At 51.4% G+C, this 12,550-nt stretch overlaps 1 protein-coding gene across 2 annotated transcripts in view; it reads left to right on the top strand.

Annotated features, from left to right (window-relative positions):
- LOC149343121 (growth factor receptor-bound protein 14-like) overlaps positions 1-12,550 on the top strand; it is a 200,689-nt gene that overhangs the window by 69,764 nt on the left and 118,375 nt on the right. Inside the window, exon 1 of one of the 2 annotated variants that reach the window (XM_089545645.1) lies at positions 7,987-8,512. The exons of the other annotated variant lie outside the window; for it this stretch is intronic. Within the exon in view, the coding sequence (XP_089401771.1) occupies positions 8,466-8,512 (47 nt within the window). The 5' untranslated portion in view covers positions 7,987-8,465. Of the gene's footprint in view, positions 1-7,986; positions 8,513-12,550 lie in introns of those variants that run through there. 2 annotated transcript variants of the gene reach the window in all.

Here is a 12,550-nt window from a genome sequence, read left to right as displayed (position 1 = left end):
GTACAGCCCGCCCGTTAGAACGGCAACGATTGTGTAACTACGTCTCCTGTCTGTAAACATAGACGTGATCACCTTTGTTATTGAGTTGCCCGTGGTTAAATGTTCCAGGAGACAGCGGCCGCTGCATAGTGCTGCCAATGCCGGATTCGGCGCACGAATTTGAATATCCTTGTTTCTTAGCGGGCGAGTTTTCATGTTCATGGTTTCAGATATTCTTGCCTGTCGTCCTCCAGTCGGGCACTTGTCATTCGTTCCTTTAAAATTATGGTCGCTTTCGTCCGATTAAAAGAAATCACCACGAAATGAGATGCCCGGAGAGAGAACACAGCTCTCCTCAATCCCCGCTGCAGCAGCAGCAGTATACTTCTCCGCAAGTGCAGCGTCAGGGTGGCAGAGCGGCATACCAGGGTAAAAGAAGCGCAAGCCGTGTCAGGCGCCTTACGATTGCGTGTTCGGGGACCGGCCAGGGAATGAAATAGGTCTCGTTCCCTTTCCCCCATTTCATTGTACAGAGGTTTTTTTCTTTTTTGTGGGAAAACCATCGCAACTCTATTTTTATGAGGAAAGGTGTTTTACAAACCAGCCCACCTCCTAATCAGGCCGCTCCAACAGTTGTCCACAGATGCGCCCTTTCTAGTGCTGTCGTTGAGTGGCACCACTGGCAGTGACGAACAAACAACGCGTATAAAATGTCGACTCGGATAAGACAGTCTAAGTTCATGTCCACTGGCGTGCATGTTTCTTTAGAGAGCCACATATACTATAGTAGACAGTGTGTGTGGTTCTGCGTGCGCAAAGCGCTTTTTCGTGTCTGATTCCAGTCGACACGCGTCTGGCGCTGTTCCGGCCTTAAGTCACGCTAGCGAGAGAGAGTGGTACACGGAAGAAAATGGAGGCGTGTACGCGTACATCCGGGACCCGTAAGGAGTGCGGAACGCGGGCGCTTCTTCGCACGCTAAAACAGGAGCTTCGTCTCACATGCGCGCTTTTTATGCTTTATCGGCATTCAGATCGTGACGTTGTTGTAAGCGGAGAGGGGGTAACGAGCGTCACCGCGTTCTACGTATTCTAGACGTTTCTAGCATAACGGTGGCGTATTAGCAGAGACGAATACCGGGTCCCCGGACGCCTCGTGCGCATGCGCGGTGGTGTCCGGTAAATCGCAGTGCGTCTTCGCTAATACTTCTCCGGTATGCTAGAAACGTCTAATAAACGCAATGAGCACGACTTCATCAGGTCTTTGTATATAGTGAAACCCGTTGACTGCGCTCATTTGCGACTCTGTCGTCGTTGATGTTCGGCAGCAGAAGACTGTGATTACCGAAGGATTTGCAGCTGAAGTTGAAGTATTTCTTTTTTCAGCCACTCAGCGCTTAAACCTCGTGACTTTGTTGATAACGTCGATTGTCGTACGTTTTCTTGGTTTAATTTTCCACGCGTAGTTATCTCCCTACTGCGCGCGTGCGATGAAAGTGAAGTAGTAGTAGTGTTTGAAAAGCCGCCGTAATATTCGCGCACGCGTAATGTTTACTTTTCTGGTTTATGGGGTTTAAAGGGACCCTGAAATGGTTTCTTCAATCATATTTTATTGCAACAACTCTGTAGAGGTGGTCTCTGCGAGTATTCTAATCTGATTCAGAAAGCTGCGCGTGGAACCAATAATTTACAAACAATTTTTCAAACTTGCCGCTCACAGCCGATTAGGGCGACACCTCACCGCGCGTTTTTACCCGCCCCTACCACTTGACGTAAACTGGGCAGCCTTGGCCATGGACTGGGCGACCCTTCTCATTGGCTCTGCCCATTGACGTCACGCGCAATTTTTGCAACATTTCATTTGGAACTGACACTTATGCTCCTTGAAATATTATGTTATTGATTGCTTATTTTTTAAAAACATACGTATACAGAGGTAAGAACCCAGCTCATTTCTTGAAATTAATGTGGTACTTCCGGTAAAGAAGGAAATCCGTCTGCTCACATAAGCATGTGTTTTCGTCAAATCTCGGCGCCCGCCTTTGCGAGTTTCCTAGCTGCGCCGACGAGTCGCTGCATATCGCTGCTGTCGTCGCCCTGTGGGTCTCGGTATGGCGTGTACTGAAAGGCTCGAAGCCCATCTCAGCGGTGGCTGCACGCAGCCGCGCTTCGAGCTCCGGATCCATGCTGTTCGAGCAGCAATCAGGAGACAGATGTGCGAAAACTTGGACGGCGCGGCACCGATCGTCATCAGAAAGACTGCCAGCTATACTCGAGCAGCGACAAAGCATGCCTGCTTATGTTGGGAGCTTTCGGCAACGGCACCGCTCGCGGGCTCTCCGAGCGACGAGCTCTGCTGCTGCCTGGCTGTCGTGGTCGTCGCTAGGCCTATAGCTCGTTTCGCGTCGAAGAGGCAGCGGCCGGCGCTTCGGAAGTCGCCTGAGCTATAATAAAAGGCTTACTCTACACATCGCTTTACAATGAACAGCATCATCTCACAATAAAGTAATAGTATGGTCACTTTCCGCGACGCCTTCAGCCGCGAAGCGAGCGGGCGCCAGGCGAGCCGGACCCCAACGTCAGGCCAGCGGCAGCTGCAAGGCGGTTGTGGCCAGAAATTTGCTCGTATCACAGTTGTTACCTTTACCAGCAGCTCAGTATTGGTCAGCGATCCTCAAAAATGACACATTTTTCACATTTCTTGGCCTAAGGTTTATTATTTACGTCAAGAACACTCTTTAGCTCATTTTTTATGACGCCGGCAGACCTGATCCAGGCCGGTCGGCCGGCCGGCATGCTCGGCGTACTTGACATTCGCACAAGGAAATACAAAACAGCCATTCTACCAGAGATGATGCTTTCTAGATTCGAGCAACGACAACATGTCTGTTAAAAAGTGGATCTTTCGGCAACGACACCGATTGCGGCAACGCCGGGCGACGAACTGCGCGCTGGTCCCAGGCTGCCCTAGTCGTCGCTAGGCCTAATGGTTTCGCATCGCTGACGGCGCTTCGGAAGTCGCTTGCGCTATATCAAAAGGCCTACTCTTCACATCGCTTTACTGCGAACTCGTCCCATAATAGAATATATATTCGATTTCCACGACGCCTTCAGCAACGGAGCTAGCAGGCGGCAGGCGAAGCGCCAAAGCGGCTATGGGATAAAATTTGCTAGTATCGCATTCATCACTTGTAGTACGATCAGCTCGGTATTGGCCAACGACCGTCAGAAGTGATGCATTTTTGACATGCATCTATCCCAGGGCTTGCTATAAACGTGACAAACAATACTAGCGCGTTTTTCACTCGCCGGCGGCCGGCGTCAAGGCTGGCAGGCCGGCCCGGTGTGGCTCGGCCCCGAGCGCCCTGAGGAGCGCGCTGTACGTCATCACGACGCTGCCGCTCTCCGTGCTCGCTTTCGCTCCCGCTTCCCGTCGTTGCGTCTGCCGCGCGCGGCTCGTCGTTGACATCTAGCAAGTTGCACGCAGGCGACGAGCTGCGATCGGACGTTGCGACGCCGTTCGCAACAGCGCACCGCAGTGAATCTCACTCACTTTCGCACATGTGTCTGCGACCACCGGAAGTAAACAAGCAGAGCGCCATTGCCTGACGTATGCATGGGCGGAGCATCGGCCCGTCTTTTCTTTTTTTTTTTCGGAGCGAGCCCCGCGTGTATGAGTTGAGGGTGGTATGTGGGGGAGAGGAGGAACATCATTTTTAATCGGCGATATCTTCGGTGTTGATGGAGTTCGCTTAACAATTTTTGCGGTGCGGCGACAAGTGATGGAATGCCGATCTCTCGTGGGCTTTTGCTAACCTTTGCAAAGAGCTTTTCAGGGTCCCTTTAAAGTCCCAAAGCGACTGAGGCTATGAGAGACGCCGTAGTGAAGAGCTCCGGAAATTTCGGCCACCTGGGGCTCTTTAACGTGCACTGACATGCGCAGTACACATGCCTCTGTGTTTTCTGTTCTGTTCTGTTCGCACACACACACACACACACACACACACACACACAAAATATCACCCGACGCTACCGCATTGTACTTGCGGAAACTGACGGCGGTGGCGGCAGCAGTCTTTCATGTATGTATAAAAAAATTCTAGCTTGCAACTTATAAGAGCTTCGTTTTCACTGAAAGTACGCCTTTTCCCTTGTAATGCGTTAATACGTTATTTTAGGACCTCGTCAGTTCATCTGTAGTGACCACAGCGGCGGCGGTTTGTAGCACCCGCCTCGAATGCACGAGGTACTGGGTTCGGTCTCCACCTGTCACCGGTTATTCCCACTGGTTTTCCAATAGACGCGCAATTTCCGCTGGCCATGGGGCGCGACTTCTCTGAGGTGAAATACTTGGGACAAATCGCCCTTTGAGCCCACTTTGCGCGAAGCAAGCACATATTGGCCATGGCGCTTATTGGCCAGGTTTTCCTTGGGCCATAAAAATCAACTCCACTATTATTATCACCACCATCAATTTCATGTTTATTTGCTTTCTTTAAAAGAAATAAGATTGCTTGGGCGAAAAGCTGCGCGAGTAGCACTTTTCCAAGGCCCTATCTCCAAAATTTGGCAGTCATCAGCGAGCGCCAACTAAACTAGAATGTGTTACACACAACACAGGAATGTAAACAAGCTAATAATAAAAGCTATAGCATTAACATAGCCAAAACTAGAAATTTTGTAAACACACGTCACTCAACAGAATACTATTGGATACATATGAAAGGAGAAACCACATACGTTTGTAATGTTGGTTTGGACTTGACATTAAACAACGTACAGAATAGGAACACACAAACGCACACAAATAAGCAAACTGTGAAAGAAGAATAATAAAACATGGAGGGGGGGGGGGGGGGGGGGGGGGGTCAATGAAAACAGGGTGAAAACAGGCCTAGGGCCCTGTGCCTGTTTTCAATGAAACCCCCTGTTTTAATGCTCACAAAACGGACAGTGTGTTGAATGCATCGTCAAATGATAGTCAGTCACACATGAGGTCTTTCTGCTCTAATTTGTCTACTAACGCCGGTAATGTGTACTTGATCGAAGTGAGGCCATAGTTGGTGCGTGTAGTAGGTACAAGTGCAGAACAGTGCCTCCTAGTATCTCGCGGTGTCCCCGTCTCCGGAAGTCCTCCTCGTATCTTTCGCCAGCCACCGGCGGTCTGCGCATGAAGCGTCGAGTCGGGCGTCCTTGGGGGTCGAGCGAGGAGTGCGTCGTCGCGCCGTCGCTTGGCTCCGATTTAGACACCTGCTCCGCATGGGGACCAAGGGCGCCCCGACCAGGGGCTGGGTTCACTCCCTCTCCCTCTCTCTTCGTCGGGAACTGAAACGGAAACGGAGCTATAGCTGCACACTGCACGCTCTCACACTGGGTTATATTGTGCATATTCGCTTTTCTTGTGTGTACGCCTCTTTGCCGCGCACTAAGGTTGTTTCGCGATGCGAGTACTGTGCAAGGAAAGTGGTGCCCGACTGCACAGTCGTGGACAGGCTAACCTGAAGTGGCAGCCTCGGCAACCGCTTAGGCTTCGCCGGGGCTGTGTCTTTTGTGTCCGCGTGTGAAGATGTGCGCAGGTGCGCGAATAGATCGTAGACCGTAGACGACTACAAACTTAGCTGCCATTTTGCGCCGAAGTTTGAATCCTGAATGTCGGGCGGAACGACGTAGAAGGAAAAAAAAGAAGCTAGAACATACACGACTACTTTTTTCTTCTTTTTTTTTTTTTTCTGGAATCCTGCATCTGGTGTGCCTCAGTTTCGTGCACCTTTTTATTCCCTTATCTCGACGAGAAAACCAACGCCCATCGCACAAAAAATCCCTCTGTAACGGTTTCGCTCCTACTCGTCGAACCTCGAACTTAGTTAAACTGAAAATGAAAATTGGTTCTGAGGAAAGGAAAGGGCTCAGTAATTCTGTCGCGCTTCTCCGAATTGACATCTCAAATTGGTTGGGTTTGTTTTTGAGCAAGTCAAAGATAGTGACTGACTCGTTTCGTGTTGGACACTTCAACCGCACCGTGAGGGGGGGTGGTGGAAGTGAAAGCAGACAGGGATAAAATTGCCGTAGTGGAGAGCTCCAGATAAATTTCGACAACCTGGAGTTCGTTTATACGTGCTCTGACATCGCACAGCGCACGGGCGACTGTTGCTGTTTCGCCGCCGTCGAAACGCGGCCGCGGCGACGGGGATTTCATCCCACGTTCCCATACATAAAGCGCCGAACGTCGCATCACGAACAGGTGATGCCAGAAAGCACGGAATTGCGCATACGGCGAGTTGTGCTTCGCCCTCCCCTCTGAAATTTACTGTTGCGTACCGACGCGGAGCTACCTGCATGCGTGGGCGTGCCTATGTATGATAATTGATGAAATGCGCGCGAAGAGACGTATTAGTTGCTTCCCCCCCAGCTCCCTTTGTTTTCTTTGTCATTTCACTCGCGCCTAAATTACCCGCCCGCCCACGGTGCCGAATTAAGCTCGGCAGTCTCGCGCTCCGCAGCTGAACGCTATTAGGCATTAGCAATATTGCCGGCTGCCGGAATTATCGCCAGGCTACCGTCTTGTTCGGAGCTAACAAAACAAGAGTGCTTGCGTAGGCGGGTTAAATGCGAGGGACTAGAGTGTGGCATTTGCAGCTCGACGTCCAGCGTGCGCTTACAGACCAATAATAAAAAAAAAAAGGACAGAACAGTGCAAGGCCGAGGGTGTGGGGGTGAAAAGAGGTGGAAGCAGAAAGCGGGTCGGGAAGGTCCGCTAAAGTAACGGACTTGGGGGGGGGGGGGGGGGGGGGGGAATGCTAACTTTGTGGTTAAACTGGTTTCAGCGTTGAAAGCGGCCACCGAGAAGATTAATCGCCGCTGTTAACTCGGAGAGCGCGCGCACGCTCTGGGCTGGCATTTAATAGCAGATCGGTGGGTGGCTTTGCAGCGATTCGGAGCGCTGATAATGAATGATTTCGGTTTCGTTTGCCTCGGTTGCGGAGGCGGAGGGAATATGCTCGCGCGATAGCGATGATAATAAAGATACGTTAGGGCATGTTACGCCGTCGGCTGGCTTCGCTCGTGCTTTCCGCGAATTCGTCGTCGCTGGAGATCGAGCTGCCGCTGCTGTGCCTCAGCTGTGTGTATGCCGGCTGTGCGCAGCCTTGAGCCCCCGAACGAGTATTAACCGAGCGAAGGGGGGGGCGGGGGGGGGGGGAGAAGCCTGTCCTAGTTGTAACGAGCCGGCGGGACGAGATGGCTGCGCGCGACCCAGATTTTCTAACTAGCGCTGACCGGGCACGGCGACGTCCTGCTCTCTCTTGAGCCTGCGATTTTTCGCTTGGGTTTTGTGCCGCGTCCCTGTGTTCCGTGCAGTATTGGCCGGCACATACGTTAAACTGCTACGACTGAGGTGTTATCTTCTCACGGTATAAGTGGTACCAGGAAAAGAATATTCGTTGGTAAAATACGTAGTAACGGCCACGCTTTGTGCAATGTACCGAAGATTACATGGCCGGCCGGTTTAAGCTCGACTAAATGAGTCTTTTGGCGCGTTTATTTCCAAAATGATAAGCTTGTTTCAAAGCGAGCCAATCGAAGCAGGCAGGGGCGTGTAATGCGAATATTGCCTAAGAATGGGTACGTAGATAATATGGACAGTTGGAGGAAGAAGGCTATAAGCACAAGAGCGCATAATAGAAAATTACAAATCTGTTTTCCACAGTAACTGCTTCAGAGCGATATAAAGATAAAAGAACGCGCTGGAATCTGTACTTTCCAGGCATCTGAAAAACCAGTATCAGTAGCTGGTAATGTAGAAGAACTTCTTGCTGGGCGAGTTGGTGCATAGCTTTCTTGGGATGGCGTTGCGCACACGAAAAAAACGAACACACGAAAGAACAGAAGATGACAGATAGGCGTTGCGCACACGAAGAAACGAACACAGGAAAGAGTAGAAGATGACACAGAATTTGTCATCTTCTGATCTTTCCTTTGTTCGTTTTTTCGTGTGCGCAACGCCATCCTAAGAAACCAGTAGCTGGCAGGCGTGTTTGGTGATCGGCTGAACAACAACAAAAAAAAAAGCAAGCTCAATTCTGCTTCCAGTCTATTCGCGCGCTCTGTAACAACAGTTGCAGCACCTCTAAACTGCCGTTCGAAGGCGGAGTGCGCAAGACAGAGCACTTTTTTTTTTGTCCTTTTCGCGTGTAATTCATCCTCACCGCGTGCGCTTTATGCTTTCCCGCCAATTTGCTTCATATACAGTACCGCTATAGTACCGCGGCGCGAAGTGTCGAGATTTTCCCCAACCTCCGTGGATGCGTCCTAATAACTCTAATTTTTCCAGACAGCGCGAGTCATCTGGTGGTGAGTCAGACAACTGCGCGCGCGCGGGGAAATCCACTGACAGGCGCGCATTATGGGGGGCGCGACGGTGCCTCCGAGCTGGTGCTGCCATCTAGCTTGAAGGGGTGCATCTACGGGATCGACGCGCCGCTTCGGCTGCTATGGACGCGGGAGCCCATTCAGTCTGCAGCCGAGTTCTCGCCAATTTGTAAGTATCAAAAAATCTTACTTTATCGCGTTTTTCCTCGGTTTTACTTCGAAGTCGGAGCATCTAAAGCGATTTCCTTGCCCTTCGAACAGCAGCTGCGACCTAATCGCCGCGGGAAATTAGTGGGAATGCGCAGTTGTCACTCGTCCGTTTGCCATGCTGTTCAAGTGCCAAATGACTGGCATTTGAATGGCAGCCGGCGTTGTGCGCGTTCGGTAGGGTAGCTAAAACACGCGTTCTCTGGCCTCTTATGGCGAATTACATATGTAGTGAACCATTCGGGATGCATCCCGATAGGCGCGCATAGCAGCAATACCTCCCCCAGTGCCTAAATCGGCGCCAGTCCACTTAGCAACATATTCTGTGTACCGGTGTAACGGTATGACTAAATTACTAAGTCTATCTGAAGACTGCTGTCTGCTGGCGTCGTTCATGTCCGTATCTCCCGTGTCATGCTACTGGAAAGGAAAACCTCTAATTTGATAGAGGGAAAATGCGTCGTTGCCCGTCCGTGTATTGCCTACGTGTTGTTGCCACGGTCTTCGTCGCAGGAAAAAGAAAAAAAAAATGCGGTTCCTGCATCTTTTGTTGCTGCGTGCGGGCTGCGCAGACTTGCCCGATTCTCAGCTTCTCATTTATTTGGCGGGTTTTTCTGGGTTACTCATTTGAGACCACGGCACCTGAACGGCACTCGAGCGCAATTGCTGGGAAATCGGAGTCGAGTCAACCGACATACGCGTAGCTGCCAATGCGGGTATACATCAGTGTTAGGCTAGAGGATGCTCGACTCTCGGTGGGCTGTTTGGCGGCGCCAATTTCGAAACGTCGCGAGGGTATCGCAGATCGTCGCTCAACGAAATATTTAATCCAATTTTGGCGGCGGTGTTGGAAATTCGGGAGTGTTATCGTTCGCGCGGCCGCTTTTGTAAGTGTCCCTCAATAATGTTGTAGACGCTGCAGTGTATGGTCCTGAACGGAAACAGCAGAAGGCGCGCCTTGGTATCGTGTCGGTTGAGAATTGCCGTAGATGTATTGGGCTTGTGCGGCTGCGTTGGTAGCAGTCAGCACGACAAGACAGCGAGTCCAGCGACGCTTATTCTTAGGGTTGTTGGATGCGCGTTCAGACAACACTAGGCAGATTCGCAGCTCATTCACCCGCTCATTCACCCGCGGTGAATGAGAGGAGGGCTGCTTATCGGTCGTCGGGCTCCTTCCCCGTTGTAAGACTCTCTTGGGGGTTTGTGCAGCGAGTGTTCGGGAAGGGCGCAGATAACTTGCGCGCCGTAAACGAAGCACTTAGGCGCGGCGCGCCGTGAGTGTGTGTGCGTCTGTGTTTGCGTGCGCTAGTGTGCGTGGTTTTATAACGGAGCCGTCATTCGAAGTGGCGTGAGCGGCAATGGAGTCTTTCCGCGTGCGCAGCGGCGTTCCTTTGAAAGCGCAAATTGCACCGGCCCGCCGCTCGCAGACGTGTTTCGGCGCGCTCTTTTTTACAGCAGTACGTGGGTTCTTTTTTACACGGAGCTCGGATGACTCAGGGGTGTTCCCGTGAAACCCGTGGTTTACTGTCGTTCTTTCTCATTTTTTTTTTTACCATTACTTCGCTCCACATTAATGGCGGCTTTTGTGGACCTGTAAGAGGATGTAGCGAATATGCATGAAGGAAGCTATTCATCTTCCAAACCCGTATGGTGCTGTATGTACAGTCGTGGATAAAGGTTTACGGGACGCCATTGCGCTGGAATATATGTATATATATACACTGCAGTGGACGGAGCATGTTCATTGCACCTGAGCCTCTCCAGTGAGCCGGATCAGTCGATTGATCGATTCTTTTTTCCCGCCAAACTTTTGTCCGTCACTACAGCTGCCGTCGTAAGTTTATGGAACGCAAGTTGGGCCATGAAATTTTGTTTCTTTGCTATCCGAGCGCGTGGCTTGCCATTTAACGTGCACTCCGTAATTCGTGCGCCGGATTAGACTGCACGTGCGTATCCCAAGTTTCGTGGAAGCGACAGCGTTGAAGTTAAGCTTTCTCGCTAATCGGTCCCCGCCTCTGTGCTCAGTGGTTATGGTGCTCGGCTGCTGACCCGAAAGGCTCGGTTTCGATCCCGGCCGCGGCGGTCGAATTTCGATGAAGGCGAAATTCTAGAGGGCCGTGTACTGTGCGATGTCAGCGTACGTTAAAGAACCCAGTAGATCGAAATTTCCGGAGCCCTCCACTATGGCGTCCCTCATATCCTGAGTCGCTTTGGGACTTCATCCCCATAAAACCATCTCTAATCGGTTCCATAAAATTTTCACTTCGTATGTACAGTCTTTGTCAAAAGTAACCAGGCTGCATGGTTTGCTTCTAACTTGTATAGTGGAGCCCTTGTGGCTTTCCTGAAGATCAAAAGGTGTTGGAAGGTAAGAGGACCCCCAGTCCTCACCTTTAACGACCATTTCAGCTACAGGGACGCTGTAAGGGCTCCACTGTACGAGCTAGAAGCAAACCATGCGGCCTGGTTACTTTTGACAAAGACTGCACGTACGTGGATAATCTTACGCACGCTTCGACGCTTTGCCCGTCACCCCGCGCCTTCTCTTGCCCAAGGTTAGCGCGAGATGGCTGGCGCAGTGAACGCCTTTGCTTCTCGTGTCCGCACCTGTAGCGCTCTTCGCAGCTTCGGGGCGTCTATTAGGAACGGAGTGCGCTACGAAGGTAGCAGCAGCAGCAGGGGTGTCGTCGTGCGGATGCGAAGCGAATAGCTCCGCGAGCCCCAGCTGTCGTGTTCGGCTGTTGCACCCCCCGGAACAGCGCGCAGCTGCTACTTTGTCGTTTGTCTCTGTTACATCGGTGATTTCTCACCCTGGCAATGCAGGTCGGAAACGTCGTTAGTTGCGCTGCTGGACTCTGCGGTAGCACGTACGTAACCTGACTGCATTGATAGTTAGCGTTGCATTGCCAGCTCGTTGCTAGCTTCGGTGCCGTGTAACAGCGTTGCCGCTTGCATTGGTCTTGTGGGCTTGGGAACCGCGGCTGCTATATACTTAGCCGTTTGCCCCCTGATAAAACGGTAATCACATGGCCCGGCGGGTTGCACGTCGTTAGTGGCACATCACCTCCTGCATTTTATGCTGTATATTTCGGTGCCGTATGCCGCGCTGCTCATTGCGTTGTGAAGATGACCTAGTGGCTCGCAGTGATGGTCGGGGCGGAGTCAATTAGGGTGCCCCGTTACTAGCACCATCAATACGCGCAAACAGCATGCAGTTGCCTGTGCTTGCGTTCTTTACATACTTTTTACTTTTCATCTTTAATCGTGTTCTCTTGCCCCTGCATTTATGTGTGCGAGTTCACATTCCTTCCGGTCAAACGCGTCTTTGCCGGGTTGGACCGAGGCATTTGTGTTACGGTAGACTCAGGATAGGGATGATGATGGCGATGATTGGGGTCGTAAGGTGATGGCATGCATTGATTTCTCCCAAACAGCCCTTTATTAGCCCGAAACTCTGGTGGAATTTAAGGCTAATGAATTCCTGGACCAACAGTGTATATGTGCGCGTTGCAAGTGCACGGAGTGATCCTGGAGTTCACACCAAAGACGTTTCCGTTGCTGTACTCGGTGATGCGTACTTAATACACGCTGTTGCGTTTGCTGGCTTCTAACTGAATTTAACCATCCGAGAGGGCGCTGGAGGCTGAGTACTGCTGAAAGGGGTGCCTCGATGCGCGCTCACCCACGACGCCAGCGCCACGGAGCGGCGGAGGAGAGCGCGCTCATCGAGGCACCCTGCTTCCTAAAAACTTCTCGCCTTGCGTTGCCTCAATGTGAACTTGTAAATCGCAGTAGTCTCCCTCTATCCGCAAGGCGTTCAGAGTGCTCGCATGTCATGTGCCAGTACTGCAGAGAGCATTCTTGCTTACATACGCTCAGTGACGAGAAGACTGTAATTTTCTTGATAAGGTTTGTCTTAGACGTGGTAGGTATTACACGGACGTCACTGTAGGGTTTTCTAGAGCGCTGGAGTATATAGTGTTTGCGGAGCAAATAGAGG

Source organism: Amblyomma mixtum, chromosome 5 (assembly GCF_055824585.1).
Source record: "Amblyomma mixtum isolate Tamu chromosome 5, ASM5582458v1, whole genome shotgun sequence".
In the NCBI taxonomy this organism is placed as follows: Eukaryota; Metazoa; Arthropoda; class Arachnida; order Ixodida; family Ixodidae; genus Amblyomma; species Amblyomma mixtum.
Note: the sequence above shows the minus strand (reverse complement) of the source record. Positions and strands in the feature narration are given on the sequence as shown.